Raw genomic sequence first — 19,712 nt, forward strand, 5'->3', positions numbered from 1 at the left:
ATTCAGTCCCGTGTTATTGGACCTAACCAAAGGGTGAGCTGAGTATACTAATTACCCAATATGCTATCCAAGGTGATCTGTTAAATATGAGTTTATGGTTGTAAGGAAAGCAGTGATAAAGTGTGTGCTTTTATAGATAATTTCAAAAGCTAATCTGCTAGGTGTGAACCACTAAATTTGGTAGAACTCTTAAAAAGAACACCATGGGAGTTCCCACTGTGGCTCAACAGTAACGAACGCAACCTGTAACCATGAGGATGCAAGTTCACTCCCTGGCCTAGCTCAGCGGGTTAAGGATCCAGTGTTGCCATGAGCTGTGGTGCAGGTCACAGACACAGCTCAGATCCTGCATGGCTGTTGCTGTCGTATAGGCTGGAAGCTCCAATTTAATCCCAAGCTAGGGAACTTCCATATGCTGTACATGTGGCCCTTAAAAAAAAAAAAAGGAATGATACCAGCAGTCTGCACTCACCATTTTTGCAATCATGGTCACATAGGGACCTGCATGTTGATTCACAGCAAAGAAATCCAGGAGCCGTGAGAACCAGAATATGATGTCGAGGGAGTATATTAGTCTTCCCGCTGTGTAGAAAGGAGGGTCGCCCCACCTAAGGCCAAAACCCACTGAAAACAGGCCAATAGCCACAGTTTCCATTAGGTTCCAGTACTCACTAATCCATACCTTCACCTTTTGAGTAAACTTTTCAGGTTCTGAAATACAGACCTAAAAGATGAAAGAGAAAAACCTAAAGAACAGAGTATAACCCAAGTCTCATCAATATGGTCTTTCATATATCAACCATTCATTTAAAGAGTAATTTGAATCCTGCCAAACCTTAGATCACAAGGGGATTTTATTTTATTGTCTTTTTTTTTTTTTTTTTTTTAGGGTCGCATCCGCGGCACATGGAGGTTCCCAGGATAGGGGTCCAATTGGAGCTGTAGCCGCCGGCCTGTGCCACAGCCACAGCAATCCGGATCTGAGTCCTGTCTGCAATAGACAGCAACTCACAGCAACGCCGGATCCTTAACCCACTGAACAAGGCCAGGGATCGAACCCGCAACCTCATGGTTCCTAGTCAGATTCGCCAACCACTGAGCCATGACAGGAACTCCCAGAAATTTTTTTAACAAAAAGAAAATTTTTTTTCTAGCTTTCATTAGTCCTAAACTAACACAGGGAAAAGCACCAAGACATTTTAAAACATAATACTGCAAGGGAATATAGCTGCAATTCCATTTCATGAGGTACAGCCTAGAGCCAAGAAACCAAAGAATCCTGTAATCTGGTCTTTGTGCTGCTATTTAGTGAGTTGATAACCAATTACTCAGAATATGATATTAGAACTAAGAAATTACTCCTGCAACAGAATACCAGAAAAATTGAAACGTAAGACAGTAAACCTATTTTCCTTGAAGCATAAAAAAACGGCAGAATTCAGGTTTTTCTGCTCAACTGTTTTCTACAATCTATAAAAACCTACAAGAGTAACTAGCAGGCAATATAGGTATAATTACTAAGAATATGTTTACATGGTAAAAAACCTTAGTCATATTAGTTCTCAGGCAAGATCAATATATGTAAATGCATAAAGTTAGAGATATTTATACAGTGATATCTTAAGTTGTCTAAGTCATACTGTACATGATTACAGTTATAACTGCATAGCAATATTCACTCCTTTTTAAGCGACTCGTTGAAAACTAAAAATGAGAAGTTTGCTTTGTTTTGTTTCTTGGGCTACTGGCCCCAGAGGGATCTTTAGCTTCAATGTTCATAAGTGTTTAGCAAGAACTTTCAAAAGCTATCAATGAATTCTTTACACATGAAAAAACCCGAGCCACTTATGTGACACTTTGTGAAATGAAACCAATAATGTGCAAGTAATATTAGGCTTTAAAAAAAAAAATCAACCTTACTTTTTAAAAAATCACTTTTGGGAAATCAAACCATTGAAGGGTCTGATAACAACTAGATAACCATCACTCTAGGACTGACAAACACATCAAGTTATCCTCAACAGTAAGTGCTTTCCAAGAGCAGCAAGTATCTGACAACAATGAAGGGCTGAGATCAGGAACTCTCCTCCATATCCCCTTCCTAGAGCATGCAAATCAGGATCATTGCCTATCTCAAGCCCACCCTCAAACTCTCCGTTTTCGTCACCATTGCCCAGAACACCTTTATGGAGAAGACAAAGGCAGACAGGTAACTCACCTCCCTGACTTTCTCTATGGCGTTTGTGAAGATGTAAATGATAACAAGCCACTCTTGCACGCTGGGCTGGGGCTGCATCTCAACCAGCACAGTGTAAGTAAACAGCATGAGGAAGGCCAAATACACCATCTGTGAGGGGGACACGCATTCCCTGGACGTGAGTGAGAGCTGTAATGGAAGACATCAAGCAGACCCAGACCCACCTGAACTGAAATGCATGCATGAACATCAACATGAGAATACGAAAATATATCTGGAATCACCCTCTGATGACCAAATATTAAAGAAAGCACAAGAATCCAGTTTTCTATTCCAGGACTTGGGAAAAGGAATGAAGAGCTCTGTCCTCAAATGCATAGAAGGGGCCACCTCTCATCTTGTTGGCTCTTGACCAAAATTTTCAGAACCCTGCATACTCCGGCATGGGCACAATCAGGCTAACAGCAAGCCATGAGGGGATCACGTACCTTCTCCTACATGTAAACAGAAAATGTATGCCCCAAGAGTGCCCAAGGAGCAGTGCCAGTAGGTGCTGCCTGTTTTCAAATTTAATAAGTTGTGGTGTTTACTACTGCTGGGAGTTTTATGCAGATTAAACTGTTCTGGTTAGAGGAAAAGTATGGTCTGACTCTGAGTCTTTATAATTAAAGACTATTTGTTGATTTTTTATCTACAGCTCTCAGCACTTGGCCTGACACATGAAAGGCATTCAAGAAATGTATGTTTAATCACTGTGTATGTTAAATCTAGATTTCCCATTTCTTCAAAGAATTGAAACATGGTAAACACATACACATAGGTACATAGTGACTGAGAGCTCTGTGTCTTATCTAACATTCTTAACTATTCTTACAATTCCCGGAAGTACAAGAGCTGGACACACACATTTTAAACCTGTGACACATGTTACTAAATTTCACGCCAGAAGAGCTTTATCAGTTCCATGATCACAAACTCATAAGATGGTGCAATCCTTTAAATGGCTTCAGAGACAATGCACAGTGCTAAATGATCAACATTTGTTAAAAATTCACATCATTAGACTGGATGAGCCATGAGATCCTGCTGTATAGCACAGGGAACTACATCTAGTCATTTATGATGGAACATGATGGACAAAACTGTGAGAAAAAGAATATATTTCTGTGTGTGACTGGGGTACTTTGCTGTACAGCAGAAACTGACATAACTCTGTAAACCAACCATAATGCAAAAAATAAAAATCATTTTAACAAATATTTTAAAAAATCAAGATCAATGGAAAAGTGCCTTGTGTGTTGCATTAATTTGCCCAAGAATCATATTATTTTCACCTGGATCCCTATTTGTCCTATCTTTTTGAGCTCTACCTAAGTTTTATAAGTCTTCTTCTAGGCTTAGTTCTGACTATACCATATTTATATTATATATATAATAGGTAGTATTTCAGGCAGGCTTAATGGGTGTTAGTATTGCCTGTGAGTAAAGAAGCTTAGTAAAATACAAAAAAGCTAAGGTAAAGTCTCTTAATTCTATACTTTTCTAGGTCTGTGTTTCAAAGTGTGAATATGTTTGATGGTCCCTTAGGAACATTATTTATTTATTTATTTAGTCTTTTTAGGGCCGCACCTGTGGCATATGGAGGTTCCCAGTTTAGGGGTCAAACCAGAAATACAGCTGAAGGCCTACGTCACAGCCACAGCAACACCAAATCCAAGCCGAGACTGTGACCTACATCACAGGTCACAATGCCCACTGAGCCAGGCCAGGGATTGAACCTGCGTCCTCACGGATGATAGTCGGAATTTATTTCCACTGAGCCACAGTAGGAACTCCAGGAACATAATTTAAATAAATTTGTGCTATCAAGCAATCATACCATATAAAACCAAAACTTTTTTCATTTTTGTCACTGGTTTCATGGATGCCAGACAAAACATTGTAGATATGTATGATATTGCTTCTGACTCTTTTTTTCCTTCCAACTTTTAAAAAGATAACCAAAAATGTTTATGTCTTTGCCTTTCCATCATGGCATTCATAACGAGACATTCCTTCAATGAAGTACATGTACTACAACCTAGCAATGTCACGGCTGTGACCAAAATGTCTGCGCTCACTTCTAACACCATCCCTGGTGGCCGGCAGATTAGGCTGACGAGTTCTATTTTTTAGCTATTTTTGTTGTTGTTCTCTTTGCTTAGCTTTGCTCCTCTCTCTAAAAATTCATAAGCTGGAGATTTTTAAGGAAAGAAATGCTTGAATACTCTTTACCTAATGATGGTTAAAATTCTCTTATAGCTACTATCAGAGTCCCTAGTATTTTCTGTTGCATATTCACAAAAATGGTGAAACTTCATCATGTGAAGGAAGATTTTATTTTTGAAAACAGATGCAAGTTATTCAGAGCTAGGTACTTATCTACCAAGTATATGAAATAAGTGTGTGGTTGGGCAAGTAAATATTTTAAAATATAACACATTTAGACAAATGTCCTTTTTATAATCACATTTCAAATGTTTTAGAAATACAGTCTTGGCCATGAATAGTTTAACAATAGATAAGCATTAGAAAAATAAATACTTTTTTTTTTTTTGCTTTTTTTTTAGGGCCACACCCATGGTATATGGAAGTTCCCCGGCTAGGGGTCAAATCAGAGCGGCAGCCACCAGCCTACACCACAGCCACAGCAATGTGAGATCCAAGCCACGTCTGCAACGCCGGATCCTTAACCCACTGAGCGAGGCCAGAGATCGAACCCGCAACCTTATGGTTCCTAGTCGGATTCGTTTCCGCTGTGCCACAGCAGGAGCTCCGAAAAATAAATACTATTAAATAAATGTGGGGAAAAAAATGTGAAAAGCAGTCAATGTACTTAAAGTACAGTTATTGCTTTCATTGCTACCATCTTTAATAAATTTAGTATTTCTTCATACAATTCAAATCTAAATTTTTTATTGTCCTCTCCATATTTATAAGCACATGCTACTGAAGGCAAAAAAAACAAACACTTGCCATTTTTGTCTATTATTATACATTACTCCTACAATGAAAAAATTGATTCAACTATTGATTTTTTTGCCTAAATGGGAAAAGAATCCACCCCATCACTTAAGTCTACAACCACTAATGTTGATTTTATTGTTTCACAAAGTTACAAATGCTCAGTCCCAGTTGTGCTAACTGTAAGCACTCAAAAAGAAGAAAATGCTTGTGCTTTCACTTCCAAAGTAGGAGACATCTGCTCTTTCCTTGTTCACCTCCCTCCAATCTTCTTTCCTACCTCCTTTGTCATCCCCCCCCGCCTTTTTTTAAGTGCACTTTTCCATTTCTCATAAGTTAGTAAATCAGGCATATCATGATCAATACATTGTCATGAGGAATTAACCATCCTGAATATTATATACAATTTTTGAAATGAGACCTACCGTATAAAACCAAAACTTGACAATTGGAGCATTGTAGAACTCGTAGACTCGCCTGGTCCAGGGCAGGCTTTGGGGTCCACTCTTTGAGTCAAAGTGCTGATTTTCATCTGGTTTCTCATCAGGACCCCTTTCTAAATCACAGTCTTTCTGTAAAATAAACACATAATCAGTTATTGTCAGAGACTCGATCAAAATACTGACATTTGCAAGTATCTAAAGTATTATATATTTTATAAATATATAAACATAACAAATATGTTAGAAATTAATTGGGCACCCACCTGCCAAATTATAACCTTCATCTTAAAAGGAAAGTAAGTTACATGTATTATCTAAATCTTTCAGCAAGGAGTACAAGGTATTTCTGAAAAGCAAGCTAAGTCTCCAATAATCAAACCCACTCAAACTAACAGGAGTTCCAAGAATTTTAAAACTATCCTTCTTCCTGAACTGCTTAAATCTCCTTTTATCAGTAATTTTGGAACATAAAGATATTCATTAAATCCTCATGAAACAAATAATGGAAAATATAATTATTTTCATAACACAGGAGGACAAAATGGGCACATATGATAATAGATCTTTTCCAAGTCATAATTAAGTCAGTCACAGTGTTAGTTTAAGGATTCTGGCTTTGATAGTGTCTGCACTCACTCATAACAGAGGTTCTTTAACTGAAGTTCATATACTCCAAGCTTCTGATGTCCTTGAACCCCCTGCAATTATATGCAAGTATTTATATAATACATGCATTTTTCTAGAGGAAGCATCTTCCATCAGTTTTCAAAAGTCAACCTTAAGGGGTTAACCCTTGCAGGTGGTGACCAATGAGTGTCTGTGTGACAGGGAGGTGGTGGCATGAATCTAACTACACAGCATCCACACAGATGAGCTTTTTAAAAAGGGGGGAAAAGCACCTGCAGCCTGGTTGCTTTTGAGAACAGGGAACTCAAGGATGATGAAAGAGAAGTAAAAGATATGTTACCCTACTTCAAAGATTTCTGTGAGGCTTTAATGCTTTATCAGGAAATGCTTTGCTTTTGCAATGTTTTACAAGTCATATTAAAGGAAAACAAAAGAATGTTCTCTGGTGCCTCTCAGACCAGTACATTTCTTTCAGCTATCTACAAAAGATCTCTCTTTAGCACCATGCCCACATGACTACCAAGAATTTCCACACCAAAGAATAAATCAAATTTTGCCTGAATTGTCCATGTAACTGCAGGAAAATAATTTTTGAAGTCTCAGGCATCTAGATGGGTTATCTCGGTGCCTGATTGATAGTTCTGTCATCCATGACAATCAGGAACATCCAGCTTATCTTGCAAGTGATGAGGTAACTCCTGTCCAGAAGAACCATGAATCTCAAGGAGTAAAAGTAGATCCAAGCTTAGTTAAGGATAGCTGGCATCAAGTTTATAGAAGGTGTTTCTTAAAGACAGCTCTAAATGATTGTAACCTTTGTTGAAGAGGTCTTACTACTAAAGATATCATTTGTAAATCCTGAGTAGGAATGCAATTACGTTGTCTTATCTTGGTGAATACAATGCATTCTTGCTGTCACTGCATATACTTTAAGGCAGCAGCTTACAAACACTAAAACTGAGCAATTACTGAAAACAGGCATTGCTGAGGACATCAAGAGAAAGTTTAATTGCTTACTGCTAAACAAGTTCAAATGGCTGAAGGCTTCAATAAAGTTAGATAAATTCAAGAAAAATTTGATGCATTTATTGAAGCTCTTGATCAGGAGAAATAAATTGTGATAAAATCCTACTCATAACCCCTTCTGCATACTTCTGAAGAAAGAAATCTCCAAAGGTTTTTTATCCTCCCTTTTTATCTTCTGCTATTCTGCATTTCTAAACATAAAATAGTCATAGAATAAAAATTTAAAAATAAAAATAGGAATTCCCTTTATGGCTCAGCAAAAATTAATCCAACTAGTATCCATGAGGATGCAGGTTCAATTCCTGGCCTCGATCAGTGAGTTAAGGATCTGGTGTTTCCATGGGCTGTGGTGTAGCTCATGGATGAGACTCTGATCCAGCATTGCTGTGTCCGTGGTGCAGGCAGGCAGCTGTAGCTCCAATTCAGTCCCTAGCCTGGAAACTTCCATATGCCCTGGGTATGGTCCTAAGAAGCAATTAATTAATTAATTATAAATTAAAAATAATTTTTAAAAAGAATAATGGCCTATTACCAGCAGTGCTGTTGCCATACTTATTATCACACTATTACCACAATGACAAAGTCCAAAGACACTCTAAAAGAGCATCCGTGTTTCACCCGCCTTCAGTTTTCCCCCCAAATACACAATGCCAAGTGTGTTCCTCACTAACCAAATACATTATACCTAATTAGCATTATGAAATCTTATATGTCTCACCAAATGGTGCCTCTACCCCTTATTTTCCGATTAACAAATTCTAAACACAAAGCACATAATCCAAGACTGCTGCTTTAGGTTAAATTTAAAGACATAAGAACACTGTTACTATGATTATAATCCATTCATAACAGAACAGATTTGAAACACTTTTTCCATAAAGGCTTTAAATTGAATAATGGTGAGGCATGGTGGCAATTATGTCTGATCACAGGCTCAGTGGTGGCAGGGGCCACATCTGCTTAGTCAGTGAACTGCTCCCAGAACTTGTCTGGCACACAGAAGGTGGCTATTAAACACTCATTGAACTATGAATTGATATGACCATGTCAAAACCACCTGGCTGAGTAATTCGCATAAACAGAACCACTATATTACAGCCAAAATTTAATTTTTCTAGGAACTGTGAGAACTCACTACTTTTTTAATGTTACAAGGACACTTAACTGCCATTCAGGGAAGGAGCCTTTTCCCTAAGAGTCTCCCCTTTAAGAATAATGGCTTGATGGAATGCTTGATCACCGAACCTCTAAGAGCCACAAGTGAAGTTACATCCATTTCCAAAGTACTATTTGCTACCAAGTGCTGACATACTGACATATTTGTTTGTAGGCAGAGAGATGATACATGACTTTCTTCATTGTTCACTTCAAAGAGCTAATTACAGGGAGTTCTTTTTGTGGCTCAGAGGAAACGAATCCAACTAGCATCCATGAGGACGTGGGTTCAATACCTGGCTTCACTCAGTGGGTCAGGGATTCAGCATTGCTGTGAGCTGCAGTATACATAGATCATAGTCAAGGCTCAGATCCCGCGTTGCTGTGGCTGTGGTGTAGGCCGGCAGCTGCAGTACCAATTCTACCCCAGGCCTGGGAACTTCCATATGCCGCAGGTGTAGCCCTAAAAAGACAAAAAAATAAGCTATTTAATGTGAACATCTAAATAAGCATAAAGTCAAAGAGAATGTCTCGCATATAAAGATTGCCGTCTATCTCTAATGGGGTTAGGCCAGTAGTACACTACTTCTCTTTCCTCAAAAAAAATTGAAATGGTCTAAACTTAATAAGCATATCATCTAGCCAGTATAATCACAATTATGACAACTTACTAGCCCAGCTTTGCAAAGGATAACTTCTCACACAGTCTATAGAGCTTACAATGTACCTGCCACCTTGGACTCTGGGAAGTCCAAACAGAACTATCAGGCTTAGAAAAGTAAGGAGGAGAGGGAGGGAGGAAGGGAAAAGGAGAAAAACACATGTATCTACCCAAAAGGCATGATAATCAAAATGTTCAGCAACTGATCTGGCATTAACCAATCCAACTAGATACTCCACCAATCATGGACACCAGCCATACAAGCTAATTATAATTAATTCTTTTTCATTTACCATTTAGCAAATATTTTTAAATACAACAAATACTTCAGAAGGGCAAAAGCACATCAGACAAGATGCTAGCTAAAGATGTCTCAGTGAAAGACTTAAATATATGACAGGACACCATCAAACTCCTAGAAGAAAACATAGCAAAACACTCTCTGACATCAACATCATGAATATTTTCTCAGGTCAGTCTCCCAAAGCAATAGAAATTAGAGCAAAAATAAACCCATGGGACCTCATCAAACTGAAAAGCTTTTGCACAGCAAAGGAAACCAAAAAGAAAACAAAAAGACAACTTACAGAATGGGAAAAAACAGTTTCAAATGATGCAACCGACAAGGGCTTAATCTCTAGAATATATAAACAACTTATACAACCCAACAGCAAAAAAGCCAATCAATCAATGGAAAAATGGGCAAAAGACCTGAAGAGACATTTCTCCAAAGAAGATATACAGATGGCCAACAAACACATGAAAAAATGCTCAACATCGCTGATTATAAGAGAAATGCAAATCAAAACTACCATGAGATATCACCTCACACCAGTCAGAATGGCCATCATTAAGAAATCCACAAATAACAAGTGCTGGAGGGGCTGTGGAGAAAAGGGAACCCTCCTGCACTGTTGGTGGGAATGTCAACTGGTACAGCCACTATGGAGAACAGTTTGGAGATACCTTAGAAATCTATACATAGAACTTCCATATGACCCCGCAATCCCACTCTTGGGCATCTATCCGGACAAAACTCTACTTAAAAGAGACACGTGCACCTGCATGTTCATTGCAGCACTATTCACAATAGCCAGGACATGGAAACAACCCCAATGTCCATCGACAGATGATTGGATTTGGAAGAGGTGGTATATATACACAATGGAATACTACTCAGCCATAAAAAAGAATGACATAATGCCATTTGCAGCAACATGGATGGAACTAGAGAATCTCATACTGAGTGAAATGAGCCAGAAAGACAAAGACAAATACCATATGATATCACTTATAACTGGAATCTAATATCCAGCACAAATGAACATCTCCTCAGAAAAGAAAATCATGGACTTGGAGAAGAGACTTGTGGCTGCCTGATGGGAGGGGGAGGGGGAGGGAGTGGGAGGGATTGGGAGCTTGGGCTTATCAGACACAACTTAGAATAGATTTACAAGGAGATCCTGCTGAATAGCATTGAGAACTTTGTCTAGAGACTCATGTTGCAACAGAAGAAAGGCTGGGGGAAAAATGTAATTGTAATGTATACATGTAAGGATAACCTGACCCCCTTGCTGTACAGTGGGAAAATAAAAAAAAATAAAAATAAAAAATAAACTTACTAACGGTACCATGAAAAAAAAAAAAAAGATGTCTCAGTGAAGAATTAAGTACCAGAAAAGATATGTATATCCCTCAGAGTAAATGACAACATTATAAGCAAAATTGAAACATAAAATTCAAAACTATATGCACAGACAAGCATATTGGAGCTTCTCCAGTGAAGACAGGTTGCAAGAGAAGTAGCTCAAGTTACCCATGAAAGAGTATATACATCTGGGAACACAAGTAGAACCATTCATACTCACTGGATATAACAAATGAATGAAGTTCTAGTGTGGAGTAGTGAATATCGACACAAACTGCATAGCAGCATCTTTTCAAATGAAGATTTTTTTAAGGCTACATGGCATTGCTTACTGTAGCTTTAGAGAAGTAGTAAGTCTCTTTATTCCACTAGTTACAAAGGAAAATGAAAACTTACGCAGCCATTAAGATATAATAAATCTTTGACTTTGGCCCTAAGGTAGAAATAGGATATTTTGCTCAAGTATATATGAGGGTTAATTGTAACTATCACACATGCTATACATGACCATACTATCACATGATTGTTAAATAATATTTTAAATAAATTTAGTGTCTGTGTATGTTTGTATGCAGTCAATGCCATGAAAAGTTCATGCGTTATGACATTGCACTAACCGGACAAGCGCTTTCTTTGGTAGTGCTGGCGTTCTGGTCACCGTTATGCCACGTAAATTGGAAGTCCTGGGCCTGGGGAACATGCGACATCTCTGCTTTGCTTTTGAATTCCAATGTCAAAATGGTGGGTGGTAAGAGAATACTGATGATGATCTTTAAAGGAAAACAAAACAAAGGAGGGGGTTATGCAAGGCACAAGAATGATCCAAATAAAGATTTGGGTATACCTAAAAAAATCATATCCATCCTCAATTCAGTGGATATCCTGATTCCATACATCCTTTCTGACTAGAATTCAATTCTAGAAGTATCTCCACCAGAAATACTCATGAGTCCAAGCACATGTAGATACAGATGATCATTGCAAGGTTGTTTGCAATAGTAAAAAACTGATATCAACCTAAATGTCCATCTGTAGAGGGACAGCTGATGTGAGACAACCTATGGTGGAATTCAGTCAGCCCTTCAGATCCATGGATTTTGCATCCACAGATTCAACCAACTGCAGATTAAAAATATTTTTTAAAAAACAGCAAATTCCAGACAGTTCCAAAAAGCAAAGCTTGAATGTGTGAATCACTGGCAACTATTTACATAGAATTTACATGGCATTAGGTATTATATATAATCTAGATGTATATGTTATATGCAAACTACATCATTTTATATAAGGGACTTGAGCATCCATGGATTTTGGTATCCTCCAGGGCTCTGGGTCCTGGAACCAAACCCCTGTGGATAGCGACAGACAACTGTACTATGCAACCATTAAAAAGACAAAAACAATTATGAATATAATGAAAGTTATATTGTTAAGTCTAAAAAAGAGCAAGCTACAGAAAAATATGCATAATGTAATCCCATTTTATGAAGAAAAATTAAATACATATATATATGTATATGCATACATATATACCATTTGAAGGTTTAAAAGAATATGTACCACACTGTTATTATTTATGCCCAGAGGCAGGGCAGTGAGAAGTATTCTTTTTCAATGAACACATTGCTTGAATAATTCTTTAAAGCCACTAAGTAGTTATTATCATATAAAACACATTAAAATTTATCCATATTATAAAATCAAGAATATAAAAAAGTCACTTTCTGTTAGATCCATCTCCTATCACACATATATTTTTCTCTGCCAGTAAAACCCAAGGAAGATATAAATCTAGACATGCATAATTTTTTCACTCTATTGCTCTCATTCATGAATTTATGGTCTATTCAAAAGAATTTTTATGTTCAACTTATATGACCTTTCAGGGTAAAGTTTAAAAGATTTATTAAACATTGTGAAAATCAACTCACTGAATATTATCTCTTTCATGCTAAAATTAGGCCTAGTATTCTGGAATTCACTGAACAAAAATAAGATTAACCCTGACTATATACCATTCATGATTAAATAAAGTGAAATCTCATCCTTGTCAACCTTCATTTTTTTCATGCCGAAATGACCTTTTGCTGTTTTGTTTTAAAGCTTGAGCTCATGTGAAGGTTATCTGGAGTTCTAATAGGGAGTGGTTTGTTTGTGTGTTTTTCTTTTCAGACAGAGAATCCAAAATACATGCAGTCTTGTAGGTCTGGAAATATCATAGTTACCAGGCACAATGATAATATACTAATTAATTCCTAACCCACTTTCTGAAAAGGCTCCACATCCTGTTGCCCTTGACCGATGCAGAACAATTGGCTTGTGAAACAGTTTTCAATGACATCATTATCCCATTTTCCACATAAAACTCTACAGGGTCTTTCTCAAGTATTCATCTACTTGCAATTAGTCTGACAAGGACATTTTTCAATTATTTCCAAATATGTTTCCCAAACTCATAAGCTGATGAATTAAGATCTAGGCATGGAGAGCAATATGATTTACTGTAGCTCAGAGATTTCAAATAGTTAATTCAGTCTTCTTTGTCAACTCACCATGTTTTGGGGCAAAACATTTAGTCTTGATTCACTTAAGTCTCTTTGTTAATATAAGACATCTGAAGAGCAAAAAGTTATTAAGTTCTCAGTAAAAAGGATTCCTATTCAACTGAAGTATGTACAGGACATAGCCAGGGAGAAAATTATTTCTCAAAATTCCAACCATCTATAACCCCTTTTCACTCTCTGAACATTTAAAGAAGTTACTGCCAGAACGTGTGTAGCTGAGGCGCACTCATTCACATCTCTGCTTCATCATTTCCAAGGCTGAAACCAAAACAGATCAAAGGAGAACTTCTAGAAACATTGTTTCCCGATATTTTGTTAAAGATGAATCTATGTGAAATAATTTATTAGTGACATTTCTCTTATTTCTGCAGTCTCATTAGTGGAATTTAAATGTACAAGCTCTTTAGGGAATTCCTATCATGGCTCAGCGGTAATGAACCCCACTAGTATCCATGGGGACTCGGTTCAATCCCTGGCCTTGCTCAGTGGGTTAAGGATGGGGTACTGCCATGAGCTGTGGTGTAGTGCAGTTGCAGACTTGGCTTGGATCCCAAGTTGCTGTCGACATGGTGTAGGCCAGCGGATACAGCTCCAATTAGACCCTAGCCGGGGAATCTCCATATGCCATGGGTGTGGCCCTAAAAAGACCAAAAAAAAAAAAAAAAAGTACAAGCTCTTTTATACATTTTATGCCTTATATCTTTTGTGTTTTCTATAGTTTGCCCACCAAAATTATATTTTTAGAAGTCATTCTATTTGTAACACATCATACTTTTAAGAGGTTTAAGAAAAATAAAATTAAAAAATATAGGGAGTTCCCATTGTGGCAGAGTGGAAACTAATCTGATCAGTATCCATGAGGATGCAGGTTCAATCCCTGCCCTAGATCAGTGGGTTAAGGATCCAGCATTGCCATGAGCTGTGGTGGAGGTCGCAGATGTGGTTCAGATCTGATGTTGCTGCTGCTGTTACTGTCGCTGTTGTTGTGGCTGTGGCTCTGATTTGACCCCCAGCCTGGGAACTTCCATATGGGTGCGGCCCTAAAAATAAATAAAAACAAACAAATCAATTAATTAATTAATTAAAATAACATATAGTCTGGGATTTCCCTGGTGGTCTAGTGGTTAGGACTAGGTGCTTTCACTACTATAGCCTGAGTTCAATCCCTGGTCTGGGAATTGAGATCCCACATCAAGCTGCTGCATGCCATGGCAAAAAAGTAAAATATAGCTTATGTAGCTCTTAATGCTCATGGCTTTATTCTCTTTTATTCAGTTTCATAAACATTCTAGGGCCGCACCCACAACACATGGAGGCTCCCAGGCTAGGGGTCAAAATCAGATCTGTAGCTGCTGGGCTTTGCCACAGCCACAGCCACATGGGATCTGAGCCACATCTGCGACCTACACCAAGGCTCACAGCAACGCTGGATCCTTAACCCACTGAGCGAGGCCAGGGATCAAACCCATGTCCTCACTGACATTAGTTGGGTTCATTAACTATTGAGCCACATGGAAACTTCCGCATATGTAATTCTTAAGCTTAACCATAACCTAAAGACTTTTAGGTCTAGGTTTGTTGTCAAAATTTAAATGTCTTATGTCATTCTGCTGCATTTCTTTCTTTTTGTGTGTGTGTCTTTTTGCCTTTTCTAGGGCCGCTCCCACGGCATATGGAGATTCCCAGGCTAGGGGTCTAATTGGAGCTGGAGCCACCGGCCGACGCCAGAGCCACATCAACGTGGGATCCAAGCCGCATCTGCAACCTACACCACAGCTCATGGCAACACTGGATCCTTAACCCACTGAGCAAGGCCAGGGATGGAACCGGCAACCTCATGGTTCCTAGCTGGATTCATTAACCACTGCGCCACGATGGGAACTTAAATTCTGCTGCATTTCTTATCTCAATAAACTCATCTATCTTTAAAAAAATGTCTTCAATAATTTACTAAATTATTCTTGATAATGCAAGATGAAAGATGAGGCTAACCTGCAATGGAACAGAAAAATTTGGGGACAGTGGTGTGAACAAATGTTTGCAGGCAGCTTTTAAAACAGCCATTTGTTTCCTGAAACACTACACTGGATGAGCAGAAAATGGAAATTGCTGATTTTATTTAGTTTATTATCAGTTAATATTCCTAAAATTTCAGTAAAAATCTCATTTACTTCTGTTATAATTATCAGAGGCAATGATATTTACTATTAATGAAATCTTGCACATGTTTGTATATGCTTTTAATATCTAACCACCTTCTCATGAGTATGCCTTTGGGATTGACAGAGGTGGTACAATTATTCCTATTTTTTCAAAGAAACTGGTAGTGGGAAATAAAGTAGTTGTCAGTGGTTCCACTTGTGAAAATCAGCTCTTCTGTGAGAATCAAAGATATTAATTGGTTTTCCTGAAAGTACTCTTCTAGAATAAGGAAAAAAAATGAACTCAAGAATCCTGACCTTCGGCACTATATACAATAGCCAAGACATGGAAGCAACCTAAATATACATCAACAGAAGGGTGGATATATAAGATGTGGTTCATATACACAATGGACTATTACTCAGTTATACAAAGGAAAGAAATAATGGCATTTGCAGCAACCTGGGTGGACCTAGAAATTATCACGCTAAGTGAGGTTAGTCAGACAGTGAGCACTAATGTCACATGGTATCACTTACATGTGGGATCTAAAAAAAGGATTACAATGAACTTTTTTTGCAGAACAGATACTGACTCACAGACTTTGAAAAACTTTTGGTTTCCAAAGAAGACAGGTTTGGAGGTGGGAGGGATGGGCTGGGGGTTGGGATGGAAATGATATAAAACTGGGTTGTGATGATCACTGTACAAATATGAACGTAGTAAAATTCACTGAATTAAAAAGAAATAAAAAACTATGTGTGACAAATTATGATGTCAAGTCCTCTTACTTGAGAACTCGTTATTGCTTATCTTAAAAACATGTATGTCAATGGGTTATCTGCTGGCTATATAAAAGGATGAACTCTGTTGAAGTATGAACTTTATGGTTTAAAACTTACTTAATAATAAAACTGTTTTCATCATCTTCTAAAAATAAAAAAGAATACTGACCTTCAGACTAAACTAACATTCAACTCTATAAAGCAAATAAATATACCTTTAACCAAGAATTTTTCCTCATTTTCAGACGCCCCATCCACATATCCGTCAGTAGCATTTGGGTACAAGTATGTGAAACAAAGGGCCTCAATCCTCCAGAAACAGCCAGTTTCAAACAGGTAGCATTGCTCCAGTTCTTGAGTTCATAGGTCAACAGCTTCATGGCCATTCTTTCATTCTGTTTGAACGCCTTCTCCAACACGTCCAGGGCAAGCTGGCCAAACTGTCTGCAATGACACGGTAGTGAGTGGCGAAAATAAATGCAGGCGAGAGCCCTATAAAACCTTCAAAAAGATTAAATATGAGACTCAGAAAAGACCAACACAAAAGAAGGAACAGTAACTTAATCTCAGTTTGCAGAAATTATTTTAGAGAGATTGCTACTTAGGAAATGGATTGTTCTCCCTTTCCTGGAGCAAGAGTTGGAGAGGGTTTCCACAGAAGCATAGAGAATTTGGTTTACACCAGGAGTGCATGAGATATTTATGGGGAGAAGTGACCCCACACAAGACAAGCTATACATGATTTGGTTTGGGGCTTCCTAATAAGACCAAATAAAGAATTTTTTGACAGAAAAGACTATTTAAAAACATATAACCATTCAAGGAAAAGCTGTGGAAACTCCTCCTACCCCCTCAACCCTCGCCTGTTTAAAAAGATTTTACAAAATATACAGATGACTTAAGTAAGAAGCTAGCTGTGGAAACACTCCCAGGTGATTTTCTGGAAGGCTGTTTCTCTAAAAAGTAGATACTGTCATTCTCTGGAATTTTTTTGATCAAAATTATAAATAAGTTTCTATTAATTCTAGCTTCCCTTCCTTCCCTACTTCTATAATGCTTTAATCAGAAAGTCAAACATGTCTAACTTTTCTATATTCCACTATCACTCTCTGGTAATTTAATACATAATATATTTATTTGTTTTCCTGCCTGAGAGGTACTTAAAGTAAACAATATATATATATATATATATTTTTTTTTAGGGCCGCATTCAGGGCATATGGAGTTTCCCAGGCCAGGGATCGAATCGCAGCTGCAGCCATTGGCCTACACCACAGCCACAGCAATGCAGGATCTGAGCTGTGTCTGCAACCTACACCACAGTTCACAGCCAACACTGGATCTTAACCCACTGAGCAAGGCCAGGTATCCAACCTGCATCCTCCTGGATATTAGTCAGGTTTGTTAACCACTGAGCCATGACGGGAACTCCAACAACAAGTATTGATATAATGGTATCAAAGAGTTTGAGAGCTAGCAGGGACTTTCAAAATCACTCCTTGGACATTTTACAGTTAAGAAAGTTCTGAAATCTGGTCAAGTGACTTGACAATTAGCGAGAAGCTGAACTAGGACTAGAACCCAAGACTCCTGACTTGAAGCCCACTTCTCTTCCCCTTATTCCTTAAAATACATCAAGACTTTAATTTATGAAAGAGTCTATGAAATACATGGTTCCAAGTCTACTTATCTGACAAGTTCTAAGGTGAGGGAGATAAATGTGTCTAACCATTCTAAGAACTGTTGATGTTTAATATCAAGTGAACAGAAAACTCCTACTTTGAGTAATTTTTCAGCTCTTCTGAGGCATCATCCACCATGTTGCTCTCCTTGGCTTCGCGGGCCATTGCTCGGTAGAGTATACAAGCAATCACTGCCTTGACCGTGGCCTCCTCTCCGTGCTGCCAGAAGAACATGGCCATCTTCTGCCTTTTCATGAGCACAGCCCACACCAGCAGGTCATTGTAAGGATAAATAAAGCCAGTAGACTCAGAGTCATCCGATATATTTTGTTCTTCTTTTGACTTCTTCTTTGACTTATGAAGGGCTACAGACTTTTCCTGTCAGAATATAAAAAAGGAATAGGTTTCCCAATAATCAGATGCAGGATGTCTATCTGATGAAACACATCTATCTGATGAAAAATATTTAGAAATATTTTTAAATCACTGAAAAGAGATGGACATAATATAGAACTTTATAAACCAGAAACCAAAATTTTGCCCTTTTATTAATCTTCTTTTTGTATCCAATAGTTCCAGGATCTCTAGGCTGAGATGCCTTAAGTTCACTTAGCCCAAGTTAAAACACCATACCTTTGGAATACAGCCACTAACTATACGACAATTTTCAATTTTTCATGGAAATGGGCTGAAAAAAACATACTGGATAAATGGGAACAATTCAAAACCTCTAGCCTCATCTTACATATCGATTCATTATTTTTCTCTTAGAAAAAAAGAGTCACTAGTATTGCCAACATTCATCTAAATAGACTGGTTTTAATTTTGCTTTCCTTTATTCTGACTCTATTCCTCTAGTGATGATAATAGATAATGATGAAATACTATTCTCTACCTGGTAAACCCACCCTTCAACACTCATCTCAAAACTCATTCTCTAACTCCCCAGAGTCTCCTGTATCATTCTGTAGGTGTCTCTATTTCCATGCTCATCATACTGCACTGTGGTTATTACTTTGGGAGGGTGGGGCCATTTCTCAATCATCATTATATCTTCTCCAACCCACCTGCAGCTCAAATTCAACTAAATATCCAAAATAATGTCTGGCAAATAATAAGATTTAAAAATTATTCTTTTTAATTAAAGGGTAACATAGCAAAAATTGTAATAAGCTTCTTTTACTTCTATAAATAAAGGGAATTCATGTCATTGATGAGGACCAAGGGTAGTTTTATGAAGTATCTTTTCATTCTAAGAGCTATGAAAAGCAAACCTATTTCAGCCAACATAGGAACAATCTGTATGGAAACTCTTGAACAAAAGCATTCATTCCCCAAAGGAAAGTGGGATTGAGGTAGTACAGGGAGGGGGACATAACACTGCTCATTCACACAAACACACACACATAAGTACACACACACACACACACATGCTATAATTATCATACTGTAATTGGGCTGCAATTGGTTTCAAAAAAGCCTCAAAGAAGAAAAAAAGAAGATTCCAAGGAATGGATAAAGAAGATGTGGTACATATATACAATGGAATATTGCTCAGCCATAAAAAAAGAATGAAATCATGCCATACGCAGCAACATGGATAGACTTATAAATTATCATACTAATGATAAGTGAATTTAGACAATGAAAGACAAACATCATATGATATCAATTACATGTGGAAGCTAAAAAAAAAGTATACAAATGAACTTATTTCCAGAACAGAAACAGATTCACAGACTTTGAAAAACTTATGGCTACCAAAGGGGACATGTGGGT

The 19,712-nt window shown here is 37.7% G+C and overlaps 1 protein-coding gene across 1 annotated transcript in view; it reads right to left on the reverse strand.

The window, feature by feature from the left end:
- Positions 1 to 19,712, reverse strand: part of TRPM6 (transient receptor potential cation channel subfamily M member 6) — a 147,950-nt gene that overhangs the window by 57,339 nt on the left and 70,899 nt on the right. Inside the window, exons 18-23 of the mRNA XM_047769235.1 lie at positions 18,031 to 18,311; positions 16,467 to 16,695; positions 11,378 to 11,530; positions 5,626 to 5,772; positions 2,219 to 2,347; positions 473 to 724 (exon numbers count right to left, since the gene is read on the reverse strand). Of these exons, the coding sequence (XP_047625191.1) occupies positions 473 to 724; positions 2,219 to 2,347; positions 5,626 to 5,772; positions 11,378 to 11,530; positions 16,467 to 16,695; positions 18,031 to 18,311 (1,191 nt within the window). The remainder of the gene's footprint in view (positions 1 to 472; positions 725 to 2,218; positions 2,348 to 5,625; positions 5,773 to 11,377; positions 11,531 to 16,466; positions 16,696 to 18,030; positions 18,312 to 19,712) is intronic.

This window comes from Phacochoerus africanus, chromosome 2, assembly GCF_016906955.1.
Source record: "Phacochoerus africanus isolate WHEZ1 chromosome 2, ROS_Pafr_v1, whole genome shotgun sequence".
Taxonomy (NCBI): domain Eukaryota; kingdom Metazoa; phylum Chordata; class Mammalia; order Artiodactyla; family Suidae; genus Phacochoerus; species Phacochoerus africanus.